We start from the raw sequence: 18764 nt of genomic DNA, 5'->3' as shown, positions 1-18764 counted from the left end.
CCCCCCCCGTGCCCGCCCCCCTGTCCCCAGAGCGTCGCCCATGCCCAAAGCCCCAGGCCCCGCGTTCGGCAGAGCCAGGGCCGCATCCTGCACCGGGCGACACGCGGGGCTCCGTGGGGCTGCGGTGCCCTCAGGCGCTGAGACTCTTCAGGTCACCCAAGGCCACCGCCCCTCCTCCTCCTCCTCCATCCGCAGTTCTGGCCCCCTGGGCTGGACACCGTGCCCAGGGTGAGCTGGGGCCACGGGACCCCCATGTGCCACCCATGGGTACCCCAGCCTGGCTGCGCCCCACGGGGCAGGGACCAGCAGCCGGATGTCCCATGCAGCTGCACCCATCCCTGGCCCCTGCCTTGGTGCCATCATCATCATCATCATCATCCCCATCCTCACTCTAAACCCCATCCCATCCCATCCCCATCCCATCCCATCCCCATTCCCATCCCATCCCATCCCCATCCCCATCCCATCCCATCCCCATCCCATCCCATCCCATCCCCACCCCCATCCCATCCCATCCCATCCCACCCCCATCCCATCCCCATCCCATCCCCATTCCCATCCCATCCCATCCCCATCCCCATCCCATCCCCATCCCCACCCCCATCCCATCCCCATCCCCATTCCCATCCCATCCCATCCCATCCCACCCCCATCCCATCCCCATCCCATCCCCACCCCCATCCCATCCCATCCCCATCCCATCCCCATTCCCATCCCATCCCATCCCCACCCCCATCCCATCCCATCCCATCCCACCCCCATCCCATCCCCATCCCCATCCCCATCCCATCCCCATCCCATCCCCATCCCATCCCATCCCCATCCCCATCCCATCCCATCCCATCCCCATCCCATCCCCATCCCATCCCATCCCATCCCCATCCCCATCCCATCCCCATCCCATCCCAACTCCAGCTTTGCAAAGGAGCCAGGAGCCGGTGGGAAATCCCATCCCCAACCCATCCCCAGCCGAATCAGGGGGTCACCGGGTGCCCCCCCACCCTGCAGCACCCACCTCGGCACCTGCAGCACCGCTTCCCGCAGCGGCAGCAGACCAGGACCCCGATGGCCACCACGGTGAAGGCGGCGGTGAGGACACACACCACCATGATCATGTCCGGCTCCGCGTTCTTTGGGACCTCTGCGGAGTAACGTGGGGACGTGGGGACGGGAGCCGGACCCCCCAGCCACACCCCCTCTGTCCCCGGGCTGGGGAACCCCCCAAAGTGCCGGGGGGGGCAGAGCAAGGGGCACCGGGCAGCGCCCAGATGGGGACAGGGGCTGCTCCACGTGAGGGACACATCAGGGAATGGGGGGGCCCCAAACTGGACGGTGTCACCCCCCTCCCCGAGGACCTGACCCCGCTCACCTGCCCCGGCGGGCTGCAGGACCAGGCTGCAGAGGAGCTGCGGGGCGGCGGCGGCACCAGCCACGTAGCAGGAATAATTCCCGAAATCGGGATCGCTGAGGTTCCTCAGCAGCAGGGACACGCCGGCGTCCCCCGGCCCCGCGGCGCAGAACCCGACCCTGCCCCTGTACCGGCTCTCCGGCTGCTCCGGCGGGTGCCAGCCCAGCTCCGGCGGTGGGTGCCAGCCCAGGCGGTGTGTGAGGACGGGGACGGGCTGGTGGGTGCCAGCCCACTGGGTGCAGGTGAGGGTGACCCCACGCAGGTGTCCCCAGGGCTGGGTGCCGCAGGGCAGGCAGGCATCCTCGCCGACGGCCGCCGTGATGGTGACAGCGGGCTGGTCTGGGGGGGGACAAGCGGTGTCACCATCCCTGCGCTGGCCCCTCCAGTTCCCCTGGGATGGGAACATCCCAATCCCATCCCATCCCGTCCCCATCCCATCCCATCCCCATCCCCTCCCATCCCATCCCATCCCCATCCCCATCCCATCCCATCCCCATCCCCTCCCCATCCCCATCCCATCCCCATCCCATCCCATCCCAATCCCATCCCCATCCCATCCCATCCCATCCCCATCCCCTCCCATCCCATCCCATCCCCATCCCCATCCCATCCCATCCCCATCCCCTCCCCATCCCCATCCCCATCCCATCCCATCCCATCCCCATCCCATCCCCATCCCATCCCATCCCATCCCCATCCCCTCCCCATCCCCATCCCCATCCCATCCCATCCCCATCCCATCCCATCCCCATCCCATCCCCATCCCATCCCATCCCCATCCCATCCCCATCCCATCCCCATCCCCATCCCCGTCCCCATCCCATCCCATCCCATCCCATCCCCATCCCCTCCCCATCCCATCCCCATCCCCATCCCCATCCCCATCCCATCCCATCCCCATCCCATCCCCATCCCCATCCCCATCCCCGTCCCCATCCCATCCCCATCCCATCCCATCCCATCCCATCCCATCCCATCCCCATCCCCATCCCCATCCCCATCCCATCCCATCCCCATCCCCATCCCCATCCCCATCCCCATCCCCATCCCCATCCCATCCCATCCCCATCCCCATCCCGTCCCCATCCCATCCCCATCCCCATCCCCATCCCATCCCCTCCCCATCCCATCCCCATCCCATCCCATCCCCATCCCCATCCCCATCCCATCCCATCCCATCCCCATCCCCATCCCATCCCCATCCCATCCCCATCCCATCCCCATCCCCATCCCCATCCCCATCCCCTCCCCATCCCATCCCATCCCCATCCCCATCCCATCCCATCCCCATCCCATCCCCATCCCATCCCCATCCCATCCCATCCCATCCCATCCCCATCCCCATCCCATCCCCTCCCCATCCCATCCCATCCCCATCCCATCCCCTCCCCATCCCATCCCCATCCCATCCCCATCCCCATCCCCATCCCCATCCCCATCCCATCCCATCCCCATCCCCATCCCATCCCCATCCCATCCCCATCCCATCCCATCCCATCCCCATCCCATCCCCATCCCCATCCCCTCCCCATCCCCATCCCATCCCCATCCCCATCCCCTCCCCATCCCCATCCCATCCCATCCCCATCCCATCCCCATCCCCATCCCCATCCCATCCCCATCCCATCCCATCCCCATCCCCATCCCCATCCCATCCCCATCCCATCCCCATCCCATCCCCATCCCCATCCCCATCCCCATCCCCATCCCCATCCCCATCCCATCCCCATCCCATCCCCATCCCCATCCCATCCCCATCCCATCCCCATCCCCATCCCATCCCCATCCCATCCCCATCCCATCCCATCCCCATCCCCATCCCATCCCCATCCCCATCCCCATCCCATCCCCATCCCCATCCCATCCCCATCCCATCCCCATCCCCATCCCATCCCCATCCCCATCCCATCCCCATCCCATCCCATCCCCATCCCCATCCCCATCCCATCCCATCCCCATCCCATCCCCATCCCATCCCCATCCCATCCCCATCCCATCCCATCCCATCCCATCCCCATCCCCATCCCATCCCCATCCCCATCCCCATCCCATCCCCATCCCCATCCCATCCCCATCCCATCCCCATCCCCATCCCATCCCCATCCCATCCCATCCCCATCCCATCCCATCCCCATCCCATCCCCATCCCCATCCCATCCCATCCCATCCCCATCCCCATCCCCATCCCCATCCCATCCCCATCCCATCCCCATCCCCATCCCCATCCCCATCCCCATCCCCATCCCCATCCCATCCCCATCCCCTCCCCATCCCATCCCATCCCCATCCCCATCCCATCCCCATCCCATCCCATCCCCATCCCATCCCATCCCCATCCCATCCCCATCCCCATCCCATCCCATCCCATCCCCATCCCCATCCCCATCCCCATCCCCATCCCATCCCCATCCCATCCCCATCCCCATCCCCATCCCCATCCCCATCCCCATCCCCATCCCATCCCCATCCCATCCCCATCCCCATCCCCATCCCATCCCCATCCCCATCCCATCCCCATCCCATCCCCATCCCCATCCCATCCCCATCCCCATCCCATCCCCATCCCATCCCATCCCCATCCCCATCCCCATCCCATCCCATCCCCATCCCATCCCCATCCCATCCCCATCCCATCCCCATCCCATCCCATCCCATCCCATCCCCATCCCCATCCCATCCCCATCCCCATCCCCATCCCATCCCCATCCCCATCCCATCCCCATCCCATCCCCATCCCCATCCCATCCCCATCCCATCCCATCCCCATCCCATCCCATCCCCATCCCATCCCCATCCCCATCCCATCCCATCCCATCCCCATCCCCATCCCCATCCCCATCCCCATCCCATCCCCATCCCATCCCCATCCCCATCCCATCCCCATCCCCATCCCATCCCCATCCCATCCCCATCCCATCCCATCCCATCCCCATCCCCATCCCCATCCCATCCCCATCCCCATCCCATCCCCATCCCATCCCCATCCCCATCCCATCCCCATCCCATCCCATCCCCATCCCATCCCCATCCCATCCCATCCCCATCCCCATCCCATCCCCATCCCATCCCCATCCCATCCCCATCCCCATCCCCATCCCCTCCCCATCCCATCCCATCCCCATCCCATCCCCATCCCATCCCCATCCCATCCCATCCCATCCCATCCCATCCCATCCCCATCCCCATCCCATCCCCTCCCCATCCCATCCCATCCCCATCCCATCCCCTCCCCATCCCATCCCCATCCCATCCCCATCCCCATCCCCATCCCCATCCCATCCCATCCCCATCCCCATCCCATCCCCATCCCATCCCCATCCCATCCCATCCCATCCCCATCCCATCCCCATCCCCAACCCCTCCCCATCCCCATCCCCATCCCCATCCCATCCCCATCCCCATCCCCATCCCATCCCCATCCCATCCCATCCCCATCCCATCCCATCCCCATCCCATCCCCATCCCCATCCCCATCCCATCCCCATCCCATCCCATCCCCATCCCCATCCCCATCCCATCCCCATCCCATCCCCATCCCATCCCCATCCCCATCCCCATCCCATCCCCATCCCATCCCCATCCCATCCCCATCCCCATCCCCTCCCCATCCCCATCCCCATCCCCATCCCATCCCATCCCCATCCCCATCCCATCCCCATCCCCATCCCCATCCCCATCCCATCCCATCCCATCCCCATCCCCATCCCCATCCCCATCCCCATCCCCATCCCATCCCCATCCCATCCCCATCCCCATCCCCATCCCCATCCCCATCCCCATCCCATCCCCATCCCATCCCCATCCCCATCCCATCCCCATCCCATCCCCATCCCATCCCATCCCATCCACCATGGGGACAGGGGGGATGGAGCTGGACACCCCCTGGGACGGGGGGACACGGGGGTCCCTGTTGGACCCAGGGTGCTGGAGGGGGGTGAGGGCCGGGGGGGACGTTGGGACATCGGCGAGGCCGAGGCTGGTGGCATCCGGCTTGAGCGGCGGCTCCTGCCAAGGCCGAGGGCTCGGCGATGCCAAGCAGCCGCCCCGGTGAGTCACCACCGCCGTGCTGGGAACAGTCCCCCCCCTGCCTGCCCCTGCCTGCAGGCAGCTCCTGCCCGCAGCCCAGCCTCGCCCCACGCCTTTGGGGTCCCCAGCGCCCCGGGGTCCCCACGCCGTTGCCCCCGTTTAAGGGAGGAAAGGGGGTGCGGAGGAGGGGTCCCCGGGGAGGGGGCTTCTGCCCAGACACCCCCCCCCGCTGCCAGTGGGTACCTGCCCGGGCGAGGAGGGGAGCCAGGGCCCAGAGCGCCGCGATGGGGACCAGCACCATCCTGCCGGCATTCGGACCCGCCACCTGGGCAGCATCCCGAGAAGGCAGTCACGTCACCGACACCAGTGGGTCACCCCGAAAACGGCCCCCCACGCTGAGGGAGGGGACCCCTGGTGACACCCACCCACCCACCCGGGGTGGGCAGGGAGCAGCGGGCAGGACAGGCAGGGCTGGGCAGGGGCAGGCAGGGCACAGCTGGGGAAGGCAGGGGCCGGGGGCTATAGGGCAGGGTGTGGGGCAGCTATAGGGCAGGGGCTGGGGGCTATAGGGCAGGGTGTGGGGCAGCTATAGGGCAGGGTGTGGGGCAGCTATAGGGCAGGGGCTGGGGGCTATAGGGCAGGGTGTGGGGCAGCTATAGGGCAGGGGCTGGGGGCTATAGGGCAGGGTGTGGGGCAGCTATAGGGCAGGGTGTGGGGCAGCTATAGGGCAGGGGCCGCAGTGCCTATGGGGCAGGCTCTGGGGCAGCAGCCGCCGTTCCGCCGCCCCCCGGGATGCTGTGGGGCCCGGCAGCCGCCCTCGCCCCCGTTACCGCCCGGGGAAGGGGGGGGGGGGGAGGGCTCCCCCCGCCCAGCCCCGCGCCCCTCACCGTGGCGTCCCGGCTGCCGCCCGCCCGCCGGCGCCGCGCCGAGACCCCGGGAACCGCCCTGGTGGCCACGCCCCGGCCACGCCCCCGGCCACGCCCCCGGCCACGCCCCCGGCCACGCGCTGCGCTGGGGGGCACCGGAGGGAGCGGCGGGGGCTGGGCGGGGCCCAGGCAGATGTGAGTCAGCCAGCTGTGCCCCGGCCAGATGTGCTGCTGGCAAACCCAGCTGTGCCCCACATCCATCCAGCTGTGCCTCACATCGTCCAGCTGTGCCCCAAATCCATCCAGATGTGCCCCACATCCGTCCAGCTGTGCCCCATCCATCCAGATGTGCCCCACATCCATCCAGCTGTGCCCCATCAACCCAGCTGTGCCCCACATCATCCAGCTGTGCCCCATCCAGCTGTGCCCCACATCCATCCAGCTGTACCCCATCCACCCAGCTGTGCCCCATCCACCCAGCTGTGCCCCATCCACCCAGCTGTGCTCCTGCCAAACCCAGCTGTGCCCCAGCCAGATGTGCTGCTGGCAAACGCAGCTGTGCCCCAGGTCCATCCAGCTGTGCCCCACATCACCCAGCTGTGCCCCACATCATCCAGCTGTGCCCCACCCAGCTGTGCCCCACCCAGCTGTGCCCCATTCATCCAGCTGTGCCCCACATCACCCAGCTGTGCCCCATCCAGCTGTGCCCCACATCCATCCAGCTGTGCCCCATCCACCCGTGCCCCATCCAGCTGTGCCCCATCCACCCAGCTGTGCCCCACATCCACCCAGCTGTGCCCCACATCCACCCAGCTGTGCCCCATCCAGCTGTGCCCCACATCCATCCAGCTGTGCCCCACATCATCCAGCTGTGCCCCATCCACCTGTGCCCCATTCATCCAGCTGTGCCCCATCCAGCCGTGCCCCACATCAGTCCAGATGTGCCCCACCCACCCAGCTGTGCCCCACATTATCCAGCTGTGCCCCATCCAGCTGTGCCCCACATCCATCCAGCTGTGCCCCACATCATCCAGCTGTGCCCCATCCAGCTGTGCCCCACATCCATCCAGCTGTGCCCCACATCATCCAGCTGTGCCCCATCCAGCTGTGCCCCACATCCATCCAGCTGTGCCCCACATCATCCAGCTGTGCCCCATCCAGCTGTGCCCTACATCCATCCAGCTGTGCCCCATTCATCCAGCTGTGCCCCACCCAGCTGTGCCCCATCCACCCAGCTGTGCTCCTGCCAAACCCAGCTGTGCCCCATCCAGCTGTGCCCCACATCAGTCCAGATGTGCCCCACCCACCCAGCTGTGCCCAGCTGTGCCCACCCGTGGGTGCAGCCCCCACCGCCCCACTCCTGCCCCCACACGGGGTCTCGGGGCTGGGACACACGGGGGGGGTGAGGGCCAGGACCCCCCCAGAGCCGGGGACCCCCCGCGCCGCCCTGGGAACCGCAGGGGAGAAGCGCCAGCTCTTAATTAGCACTAACGAGGGCGAGGAGGCAGGGCAGGAGGTGACGGGGACCTACTCCAAGTCGCTACAAAATTACCGCTAGGAAAGCAAACGCGTGTGTGTGTATAAAATACTACTGGTGTTAGTAACTACTACTAGTAGTAGGGGTAATAATACAGAGCAACAGCAATCATGCAGCTTACTCGTAGTAATTACTCTTAGTAATCTGTAATTTCTTTACTACAGCTCACTGTATAGGAGTAAAGCAAGAGTAGAAGTTACTACAAGATTACTACCAGAGAAGTAAATACAGAAGGAACATCGCTGGTTGTTCCAAATTACCACGGGTGAAGCAACCAGGGCACGTAGGATTTATTACTCACACGGACGCATCTAGCTCTGTGTTGAACTTTGAGGTGCCACCATCGTTTTGGGGTGCCACCATCGTTTTGGGGTGCCACCATCGTTTTGGGGTGTCTCCACCGTTTTGGGGTGCCACCACCTTTTTGAGATGCTGGCTTCTGCTCTCCCAGCCGGCCGGTTCGTTATCACGGTGTCTCTGCTCTGTCCTCGTCAAGGATGTGCCCGGCTCCTGGTTGTGTTGGTTGAGGATGCTCCAGGTCCCCAGGCCAGCGGGAATCCTCCTCGGATGGTGTCTTCCCATGGGTCGCCTTTACGGCAGCTCCAACACTCCATCCCTTGGTCTACGGGCGCTCGAGGGCCACCAGGAGTGAGACCACAGCGTCCCTTTGGGTCACCAGACCTGAGACCACAGCGTCCATGGGGTCACTAGGACTGAGACCATGGTGTCCATGTGGGTCACCAGGAGTGAGACCATGGTGGCCATGTGGGTCACCAGGAGTGAGACCACAACATCCCTTTGGGTCACCAGAACTGAGACCACAGCATCCCTGTGGGTCACCATGAGTGAGACCATGGTGGCCATGTGGGTCACCAGGAGTGAGACCACGGTGTCCCTGGCGTCACCAGGAGTGAGACCACAGCGTCCCCTTGGGTCACCAGACCTGAGACCACAGCGTCCCTTTGGGTCACCAGACCTGAGACCATGGTGTCCATGTGGGTCACCAGGAGTGAGACCACAGTGTCCCTGGTGTCACCAGGAGTGAGACCACAACATCCCTTTGGGTCACCAGGAGTGAGACCACAGCGTCCATGTGGGTCACCATGAGTGAGACCATGGTGGCCATGTGGGTCACCAGGAGCAAGACCACAGTGTCCCTGGGGTCACCAGGACAGAGACCACACCATCTCTCTGGCCTCCTGATGCCTGAAGTGGAGGAGACCTGTCCACATCAGTCCCAATGCTGTTGTGACTCCTGAGGGTCGTTAATTTTCGTTAATTAAGACACGAGGGTACCGCCCCCGTCACTATAACAGTGATAGACACAGCGATCCGATCCAAGACGTACCCCAAGCCCCACCACCCCAACAGCTTAGAAGGAGACTTCACGTCACTAAACCACGCCGTGCCCGCGCTCCCAGGTCTGGTGGCCAACACCATGGCCACGCGTCAACTGGTGCCAGCGGCAGCCCCCGAGCGGGGACGGCTCCTGGTGACGGGTACAGACCTGCCGCTGAGTGGCGGTTACGTCGTGTTCGATTTGGTCAGATTCGTTAGCGGAAAACCAATGAGTGGTGTTGATTAGCATGCAAACATCTCCAGGCTGGGAGAGAGTCTACGCGCTTGTCACGTACAAGGTGATGGCTGTGCTGGAAGTTGAATCTTAAATTTTCGGATTGAAAGAGAGAGGGATCAAGAAGCGCCGTGGTGCAGGCACCTGCCCACCACGGGGAAGGATCTGGTAGGCCTTGGTGCCACCAAGCCAGCATCACCCAGGTGTTGAAGATGGTGGGCCACCAGCTTTGCTTGGAGTCATCACAGTGTTGGCCAAGTGAATGCCATGGGTTGGAAGAGCGATTGAATGTCATTAAGGACTTAACTGGAAGGACCAAAAGGGGTTGTGATCTCTACAGGCAGAGACGTCTTCTGGGCCACGTCTGTCCCAATCATCGTTAGCACTCAGTCAACTGTTACTCTAAACCGGTGAAAATTAGGGCCGATTAAATTATCGTATCTTTGGCAATTCGTAATTAACGCCCCATGACAGATGCCGGAGTGCCAGATTACCAGAAATATCATCATTTGTAATTGGGGGTTAATTATCAGAGGTCCATGAGGTGTCCAGGTGAGGATCATCAGGAGCTGGTGTTCGTTGGTCCCATTTACGTTGGGTGTGATTGCAACGCCGAGTGTAATCACCACGGCTCCTCTTCCCCGCCGGGGCTGAATCTGTGCCCTGGGGCATCGTAACGTTTCCAAAGGCTGCAGGGGATAATTTGGGGTGCTGGGGAGTAATTACCCCAAACGAGGTTGAAACCTGGATGTTTTGGGGGCGGGTTCTGCCGGCCCACGTTCGACATCTAATGGTGGTGAAGCAACCCAACGACCCGATTCGTTAGCCACCAGAGAAATCGCATTCGTGAATTGAATGATGCGATTGCCGGCCCATCTCTGGGAGAAGGGAGCGAGCATTATTGTCGCTACTAGACGCGACCTAATCATTACACCATGACGATGACGAGAGGGAAAGGAAGTTAAAGGCGTTTTCCCCCAAAGCCCTGCTTAGCCTGGTACTCCTGGTTGCCCACACGTTGGTTTTGACTCCAGGCTGATTGCCAGAGAAGCGATGGGGGTGAGGAATAAGGGCGGACCAAGGATCCGGGGAAGACGCGAGATGTTCCTTTCCCTGATGGTTGACCACCTTCCACGTGGAGCTTCAAAGAGGTGTTTGGAAGGAGAACGGTCTTATTGCAGATGATTAACCCAGACAGTTCATCCAACAGACAACTGATGATCATCATCTATACTCAAAGTTGAGGTTACGCCACGGTTGCCATCAAAAGCTTTCCAGATTGGACAATGAAGACCAGCCACAGTCTACCAGTTGCCTGCAGCGGTGACCACACCATCAAGGTGACGTTGCCACCTGTGATACAGGCAGGAGCTGGTTGAGGTTTGGGACTTACTGGCCCGAGCGCCAAGTCGTGGTTGAGTTTTAAGAAGCTCATTCAGGAAAACCATCGGGCTGGGGACGATGAGGGATAGATCCACCAAATTCCTCGAGCTTCAGTCCATCTCCGTACATCGTTATTTTTGAGTGTGATCCATCGTCTGCTGGTGTGCAAACGATGGTCCTGATCTCAGCGTGACGGATTTCACAGGAGCTTGAGGGCGCGGGTGGGCCATACCTAAACCACCGCCAATCTCCAGCCCCGTTAAAATACATTCCCATTTATCGGGAGCATATTTTACAAAATCGAGGTGCCACGAGGACCACAAGTATCTCCCATCCCTCAGGCTGTCCTAGGTGGGCACGTAGGCAGCCCACCATCACGCCATTGGAGGTGGGGAGGGTGAGCGCGTTGCGTGGGAGATCAACATCAATGCTTTCGAGGTCCTTCGGACAAGGGATCTGCTCGGTGATTCCACCTGGATCCCCGATCCGTGCCCTAGACCTGCGTCATCAGACTAAGCCTTCGTGTCCCAGGTGGCCCCTTGGCCCAGTCGCGGTGTGCCGTGAGCATCTTCTGGATTGCGCTGGGCTGTGGGACTCCCTGGGGAGCAGGAGCGGACTCTCCCCATCTTCCAAGGATGGGGAACGGGGTCCCTATTTTGAGGGTGCATCTCCAGCAGTGGGTCCGGTAGCCAACAGGGAAGGAGCCAGTAGAAGTTCATCCCGTGGTGACCACCACAATGGGGAACCCTGCCACCTCAAGGTTGACCCAAACCATACGGGAACTCATTGGGCTTTCTCGGGAGCTCGTTACCGCAATCCCTGTTGGCATCGCCCTTCTGCGAGCCCCTTACCTGGGCTGAAGGGATCTCCACGAATCGTTGGGCCGTGGCCTGGGAGTTGCAGGAGCTCCTTCTCATCGAAGGGTTGACCTCGACTTGGGTTGAGGTGTGGAAGGGAATACGTCACCTGCCACGTTACGCCTGAAAATCAAACCGCTTGGTTGGGTCTCAAGGGATGAAGACCCTCCTCCCTTCCTGACGGGCTGGGCTGTGGTTCCACCTTCTCCAGACCTTATCGGAGGAACCTCCTCCCGTTAAAATGCCGTCTAGACGTTGCTATACCATCACCCCCCCCGGTTCCGGTGGGATTCGTTGGGTTTACGGACAGGGGAGTTACGCGGAGAATGAGTTTGCTGGGGAACACCCCGTCGTTCTCCATCCTACGGGCAGGGGGGCTTGGGGGCCGCCGTGACCTCGTCCTGCGTGCGTCACTTTTGGGCACGGCCCGTGACAGAAAGGCGGCAGATTTCGATATAGCCACGCTGGATACGTACGTGTGTTCTGTAATAACCGGCGCGTATCCCGTAGCTTCTGACCGGCCTGTCCCAAACCCTGTTTCTCCAGGAGACCCCACAGACGGCTCCGGTTTGGGTCTCGCTCCTCTCCGTCGGGGTCTTTTTTGGGCCAGACCCCTTGGTTTTACCAGCGGGGGCCCCGGTCTCCCCCCAGAGTTGGTATTCCTACCCAATTCCTACCCAATTCCTACCCAATTCCTACCCAATTCTTACCCAATTCCTACCCAATTCCTACCCAATTCTTACCCAATTCCTACCCAATTCCTACCCAATTCCTACCCAATTCCTACCCAATTCCTACCAAATTCTTACCCAATTCCTACCCAATTCCTACCCAATTCCTACCAAATTCTTACCCAATTCCTACCCAATTCCTACCGAATTCTTACCGAATTCCTACCCAATTCCTACCCAATTCCTACCCAATTCTTACCCAATTCTTACCCAATTCCTACCCAATTCTTACCCAATTCCTACCCAATTCCTACCCAATTCCTACCCAATTCCTACCCAATTCCTACCCAATTCTTACCCAATTCCTACCCAATTCCTACCCAATTCTTACCCAATTCTTACCCAATTCCTACCCAATTCTTACCCAATTCTTACCCAATTCTTACCCAATTCCTACCCAATTCCTACCCAATTCTTACCCAATTCCTACCCAATTCTTACCCAATTCTTACCCAATTCCTACCCAATTCCTACCCAATTCTTACCCAATTCCTACCCAATTCCTACCCAATTCCTACCCAATTCTTACCCAATTCCTACCCAATTCCTACCCAATTCTTACCCAATTCTTACCCAATTCCTACCCAATTCTTACCCAATTCCTACCCAATTCCTACCCAATTCTTACCCAATTCTTACCCAATTCCTACCCAATTCCTACCCAATTCTTACCCAATTCCTACAAATTTGGGGTTGGATCAGCCCTGCGGCCGTGTTCGGAGCCGGAGTGCGGGACCGGAGGAGCGCGGCTCGTGGTGGGTCCCCGATGGGATATTGGGGTCTGGATGTGACCCCCTCCCATTGACACAGCCGGCCGGGGCCCACGAGGGAGGCGGGAGAAGGAGCAGCACCCCCCGTCCGGGGCGTCTCTCAGGGGCAGCGGGATAAAGCGGAGCCGAAGCCCCTTCCCCCCGGGGCTCGGGGTCGCATCCTGCCCGCGGCGTGAGGGCCGGGGGGGGGTGCGAGGAGCGGGGCAGGGGGAAGCCCCGGGTGCTGTGCCGCTGCCCCGCAGGTTCGTTGATCCTCCCAGTACCAGAGAGGGGTCAAAAAAAGGTCCGGATTAACCCAAAGCGACCCCGGCCGGTGGAATATCCCGGTGTTCCGGCCGTGGAAGGTGCCGGAGCTCTGTGCGCGGGTGGGAGAGATCGCGCTCAGCACCACCCGAGCATCCTGCCACGCTCCTGTCTTCTTCCACGGGGCCCGTCCCACCCCCAGGTCTCGTTATCTCCCCCCAGTTTGCGGTGGGACGAGGGCTCCGGGGGGGTAAATCCCGTGGGGCGGCCCCTCTCCGAAATAAAAACGAAGGAGAGGCCTCCGTGGGGCTGCGGCCGTGGAACGCGGGATGGTGCTGAGCTGTCCCATGGGATGGGGGCACAGGGGACCCCGGGGCCGAACGGAGGTGGGAAGGGGGAGTGGGAGCGGGGAGCGGGGGGAATAACGGGGGCACGCTGGGCTGGGGTAAGGGAACGGGGCGATGGGACCCTGTGGGGTGGGGTGGTGGGAATGGGGGGCGATGGGACCCTGTGGGGTGGGGTGGTGGGGCTGGGGGGCGATGGGACCCTGTGGGGCGGGGTGGTGGGAATGGGGGGGCGATGGGACCCTGTGTGGTGGGGTGGTGGGAATGGGGGGCGATGGGACCCTGTGGGGCGGGGTGGTGGGAATGGGGGGCGATGGGACACCAGTGGGGTGGGGTGGTGGGAATGGGGGGGCGATGGGACCCTGTGGGGCGGGGTGGTGGGAATGGGGGGCGATGGGACCCTGTGCGGTGGGGTGGTGGGAATGGAGGGTGATGGGACCCTGTGGGGTGGGGTGGTGGGAATGGGGGGTGATGGGACCCCCGTGGGGCGGGGTGGTGGGAATGGGGGGGCGATGGGACACCAGTGGGGTGGGGTGGTGGGGCTGGGGGGCGATGGGACACCAGTGGGGCAGGGTGGTGGGGCGATGGGACCCTGTGGGGTGGGGTGGTGGGAATGGGGGGCGATGGGACCCCCGTGGGGTGGGGTGGTGGGAATGGGGGGGCGATGGGACCCTGTGGGGCGGGGTGGTGGAAATGGGGGGGCGATGGGACCCTGTGGGGTGGGGTGGTGGGAATGGGGGCGATGGGACACCAGTGGGGTGGGGTGGTGGGAATGGGGGGCGATGGGACCCTGTGGGGTGGGGTGGTGGGAATGGGGGGCGATGGGACACCAGTGGGGTGGGGTGGTGGGAATGGGGGGCGATGGGACCCTGTGGGGCGGGGTGGTGGGAATGGGGGGCGATGGGACACCAGTGGGGTGGGGTGGTGGGAATGGGGGGCGATGGGACCCTGTGGGGTGGGGTGGTGGGGCTGGGGGGGTGATGGGACCCTGTGGGGTGGGGTGGTGGGAATGGGGGGCGATGGGACACCAGTGGGGTGGGGTGGTGGGAATGGGGGGCGATGGGACCCTGTGGGGCGGGGTGGTGGGATCCCAGTGGGGATGGGCCTGGGGGACTGGGAGTGATGGGACCCCCGTGGGGTGGGGGGAGCCGGTGGGACCGGGGGGGGCAACGGGACCCCCGTGGGGACGGGCCTGTGGGACTGGGGGGGGACAATGGGACCCCAGTGGGGCGGGGTGGTGGGACCGGGGGGGGCGATGGGACCCCAGTGCGGGTGGCGGTGGCACCGGGGGGGCCCATGAGACCCCCGTGGGCCGGGCCGGTGGCACCGGTGGCACCGGGGCGGGGGGGGAGATGCGGACCGCGGTGACCGGTCCCAGCACGCCCAGGGCACCAGGACCGGGGGGACGGTTACGGGCCCGGGGCGGTGTGGCGGCCCCCCCGGCCGGGCTACCGGACCAGCTGGGGGCGATGGGCCCGGGGGGCCCGGGGGGGCCGGGGGCTCCTTCCCGCCGCGGCGGGCGCGTCCCTTCCGCGTGGGGCCGGGCGCACCCGGGCCGCTTTGCCCGTCGCACCCCCGGAAGCCCATCGGAACCGTTCCGGGCGGGACTAGCGACACCGCTTGAAACCGAGCGAGAGATCGTTGAACCGAACCGAACCGAACCGAGCCGGTTTAAGCAGAACCAGTGCGGAACGGAACGGAGCGGGGCGGAACGGAACGAGTCGGAAGGGAAAGAAGAGGAACGGAAGGAAGCGGAACGTGTGTGTCGGCGGCCGCGTGTTTCCGGGGGGGACCCGCCGTGTGGTTGCACCAGCCCGTCCCGGTACCGGAGCGCGCAGGGCGAGGAGATGGCGGCGGGCGGCAGCGGCGGGCGGCGCTGAGGGGGCGGCGGCGGAGCGGCCATGGAGGGCGGCGGGGGTAAACCCAGCCTGCAGGTGGTTTACCAAGCCGTGCAGGCGCTTTACCACGACCCCGACCCCAGCGGCAAGGAACGGGCGAGCTGTTGGCTGGGCGAGCTCCAGCGATCGGTGAGGCCTGGTGGGGAACGGGGCGATGGAACGGGATGGGACGGGGCGGGGGGGGCGGCCGCCTTTGAGCCCGCCGTAGGCCGGGTGACTCTCCCCCCTTCCCCGGAGTCCGGCCGCGCCTCCTCGGTAGCCGGTACCCGGCGGGGAGGCCCAGCTCCGCCGCGGGCCGCTCCCCGGGGCTCCATCCGGAGCGGGGCGGGGGGGGTGCTGGGGTAACGCCGCCCTCCCAGCGGCTTTGGGGAGCCCCGGGCCCGGCCTTTGTCAGCTCCCTCCGCGGTTTTTCTTTTTTAATAACAGGAAAGACGGGCTGACGTGTTTGGCACAGCCCTCACGGCGGCTGGGAAGAAGGAAACGACTCCGGGAGGTGTTGGGGGAAAAAATTTGGGGCTCACCCCGACCTTCTCCCGCCGCCTGAGGTGAGGGAGCCGGAGGGGAGGCATCGCCCTCCCGGCCCGGTGCCTGTGGGAGAGGCCAAAGGTGTTGGAGGGGGTCGGTGACGGAGCTGAAGCCCCGTTCCCCCTCTCCGGAGGCTGTGAGCCACGGATGGCGAGCTCCTTCCCCCCAAACTTTAGCCGTAAGACTAAATTTGGGGGGCAGTGGGTGTTTTCTGGCCTCACACTGTCTTGGTGGAAACAGGTTTGTTCCCTCTCGGTGGTGGGGCTGGGGTGACTTCGTTTTCTCTCCTCCCCAAGGCCCGTCGCTTCTCCTTCTCGTCTTTTCTACCAGTGCCCTTTGTGGCACCGTGGTACGCACTTTTCCTCCTCTGCTCTTCCCCCAAAATCTTTGGGGGCCACCGATGCTCTCCTAGGAGGAGCCCGATTAATTTTATCATCTCGTGTGCTGTGACTTCTGGAGGACGAAGTCTCCTGTCCCCCCTCACCGCTCTGGTTCTCTCCAAGGCTGAATCCTGCAGAGGAGCCGAGAGTTCCCCCGCTCGGCTCCCTCAGCGCCCTCCCGACCTCCGTCAGCTTCCCACTGGCTGGTAAATCTTTAGACCATTTATTACCACAAACTCATGTTACTTCCCCCTTTTTTTTTTTCCCCTCAATTTACTTGAGCACGCCGCGCCGAGTTACATCCCCGATTACCCCGAGAGTTCGCAGCAACGTTTCTTTCCGCCGCTATCCCGCTAAGCGAGGAGAAGCCCATCAGTCGTGCGTGTGTGTATTTAGACAGCCACCTTCCTCGTTTGCCCCCCTGGGACGGGGACCTCACCCTTTAAAAAAACTCTTGGGGAGAATTTGGGTTCCGTGATGGGGCTCAACGCCAATCGGTGGCGGGTCCGAGCCCGTGGCGGTTCTTTGGCGGATCTGAGCGCTGTCGGCTGTGGTTGTGCCCGTACAAAGATCTCGTTTCAAGTCAAAAGAGGGAGGTGATTATTTCAGGGATGATTCCTGTTCCAGAAACAGCCCCAAATCTGCGGTGACAGCAGCAGACACTCGGGGTTTGCTGGGTGAGGCCCCCTGAGGGGCCAGGAGCAGTCCCAGGACTCCGCTTCTGTGCTGTATTAGAGTATAAGAGGAGTTAACGATGCCGCAATTAATGCAGGGTAGATAATCATTTTGTAACGTACTTAGAGGAGTTTCTGGTCAGCCTTTGGGGCAGAGTGGAGAATCGGGGATGGGTGAGGGATGCGGCGGGATGAAGATGATGGATTTCCCCCGAACGGGAGGCCCAAGGTGGTTCCTCTGCGTTCGAGCTCTGCGGGCTGCGCTCTGGCTGCCCACGCTTGGTACAAACTGCCCCATGGAAAGGAGACCTTGAAGGATTTGGGGCGCTTTTTTATTTTCTTAATACCCCGACCGCCCGTAAGGATGGGATCTCTCTGCCTGCGGAGAGCCGTGGGGTTTGTTTTGCTGCGCTGTGCTTTCTGTGGGCTCTTACCTGTGTCGCCCAGGTTGTTTTTAATATAAACCACAGATGCCCTGACGTGGCTTTAGCCTTTGTGTTTCTCCGAGGCGTCTCTGCGCTGCTCCCCTCCGCTGGCTCCGGCCGTCGCAGGGTCTCCCGTGGCTGAGCAGAGAGTTTCTCTGCGCGGCTCCTTTTGTCCTGCCGTGCAGATAAGTGCGAGTGAAGCACCTCAGCTCTCGTACCAGAAAACAAAGGGGATCCCTTTGCTTTTCAGGGAGGAATCTCTCTCCTATCTCTTCTCAAGAGTAACGCCTTCAGAAATCCCTTTCCGGCTCTGCGCTGGCTCTGTTGTACGTGCAAGGGTGTTTTAAACGTGAGCGGCGAGCTAGCTCGCCTCCAGCTTAACAGCGTTTCTACTTCTCGCTTTCGATTTGTGCTTATTTGGCCTGATCCTTCCAGAGATTTATTTACCGGGTCTAAGGATTCATTCCGGTTATTTTCCAGACCTTTGGGCGCTCTGGGTGCGCAGCTTGATTTCATTCAGCATGTTCAGCTTATTTCAACTACCTTTTACTGAGTTTAATTCAACTTTCAGGCGCAAACCGGAGGAAGGGGAGCACTTTTGATAGCGTTACCATCATAACAGATAACGAATGTGACTTGCCCAAGGCCTGGGGGCTATCCAGCTCTGCTCGTTATCCATAAGAGAAGATAAGGAATGCCCAGAGAGGTGATGTTGGTTAAGGAGGCAGCCTGGCTCACCCCCGTGGTGTTGACATGCGTGGTTTTAACCCCGTGGAAGGCAGCGTGGGCTGCCCTGGCCGTGGTGTGACTGCCTGGGACCGCAGATAATATTATGCTGCTTCTTGTAGCAGCTTCTCCCTGCAGGTACGAGGTTGTCCAATACCTGTGTTTAAATGGAAACTTGTGATAAAAGTGTTGCGTGTAATCGAGGGTGTAAAGCTGCGGGTAGCTGATGGCTGAGGTCTCATTTAACAGAATTTTTTTTTTCATAAAGAAGAAGATAACAGAAGCTTCGGCTGCTTCTTTATGAGACGGGGTGGGGGAATTGTGCTTAACAAGCAGCGCTAGCTCAGTGCTCGGCGTGGCGTGGTGCAGCAGGATTAGTGCTGCCTGGGGCAAAGCAG

The 18764-nt window shown here is 62.4% G+C and overlaps 2 protein-coding genes across 4 annotated transcripts in view; one reads left to right on the top strand and one right to left on the bottom strand.

Moving 5' to 3' along the window:
* Positions 1 to 86: 86 nt before the first annotated feature.
* On the bottom strand, positions 87 to 6387 carry LOC129197182 (uncharacterized). The gene is made up of 5 exons (XM_054805321.1): positions 6322 to 6387; positions 5678 to 5759; positions 1370 to 1747; positions 1016 to 1141; positions 87 to 210 (listed from the first exon to the last, which is right to left on the bottom strand). The coding sequence occupies exons 2-5, from the start codon at positions 5733 to 5735 to the stop codon at positions 131 to 133; spliced, it is 642 nt and encodes a 213-aa protein (XP_054661296.1). The 5' UTR covers positions 5736 to 5759; positions 6322 to 6387; the 3' UTR covers positions 87 to 130.
* Positions 6388 to 15531: 9144 nt separating this feature from the next.
* Positions 15532 to 18764, top strand: part of TNPO3 (transportin 3) — a 35508-nt gene continuing 32275 nt past the window's right edge. For 2 of the 3 annotated variants that reach the window (XM_054830870.1, XM_054830878.1), the window contains exon 1: positions 15545 to 15765. In XM_054830870.1, coding sequence (XP_054686845.1) covers positions 15640 to 15765 — 126 coding nt within the window. In that variant the 5' untranslated portion in view covers positions 15545 to 15639. Of the gene's footprint in view, positions 15766 to 18764 lie in introns of all 3 variants that reach the window. The other variant, XM_054830860.1, reaches the window with a different exon arrangement.

The sequence above is a fragment of the Grus americana genome, chromosome 1 (assembly GCF_028858705.1).
Source record: "Grus americana isolate bGruAme1 chromosome 1, bGruAme1.mat, whole genome shotgun sequence".
NCBI lineage: Eukaryota > Metazoa > Chordata > Aves > Gruiformes > Gruidae > Grus > Grus americana.
This window is presented reverse-complemented; position numbering and strand designations above follow the sequence as displayed.

Coding starts and splice junctions, on each gene's coding strand:
- LOC129197182 (XM_054805321.1), bottom strand. CDS start 5,735: ATGGTGCTGGTCCCCATCGCGGCGCTCTGGGCCCTGGCTCCCCTCCTC. Junction 1,748..5,677: donor TCCCCTCCTCGCCCGGGCAG/GTACCCACTGGC, acceptor GTCCCCCCCCAG/ACCAGCCCGCTGTCACCATC. Junction 1,142..1,369: donor CCTGCAGCCCGCCGGGGCAG/GTGAGCGGGGTC, acceptor GTTACTCCGCAG/AGGTCCCAAAGAACGCGGAG.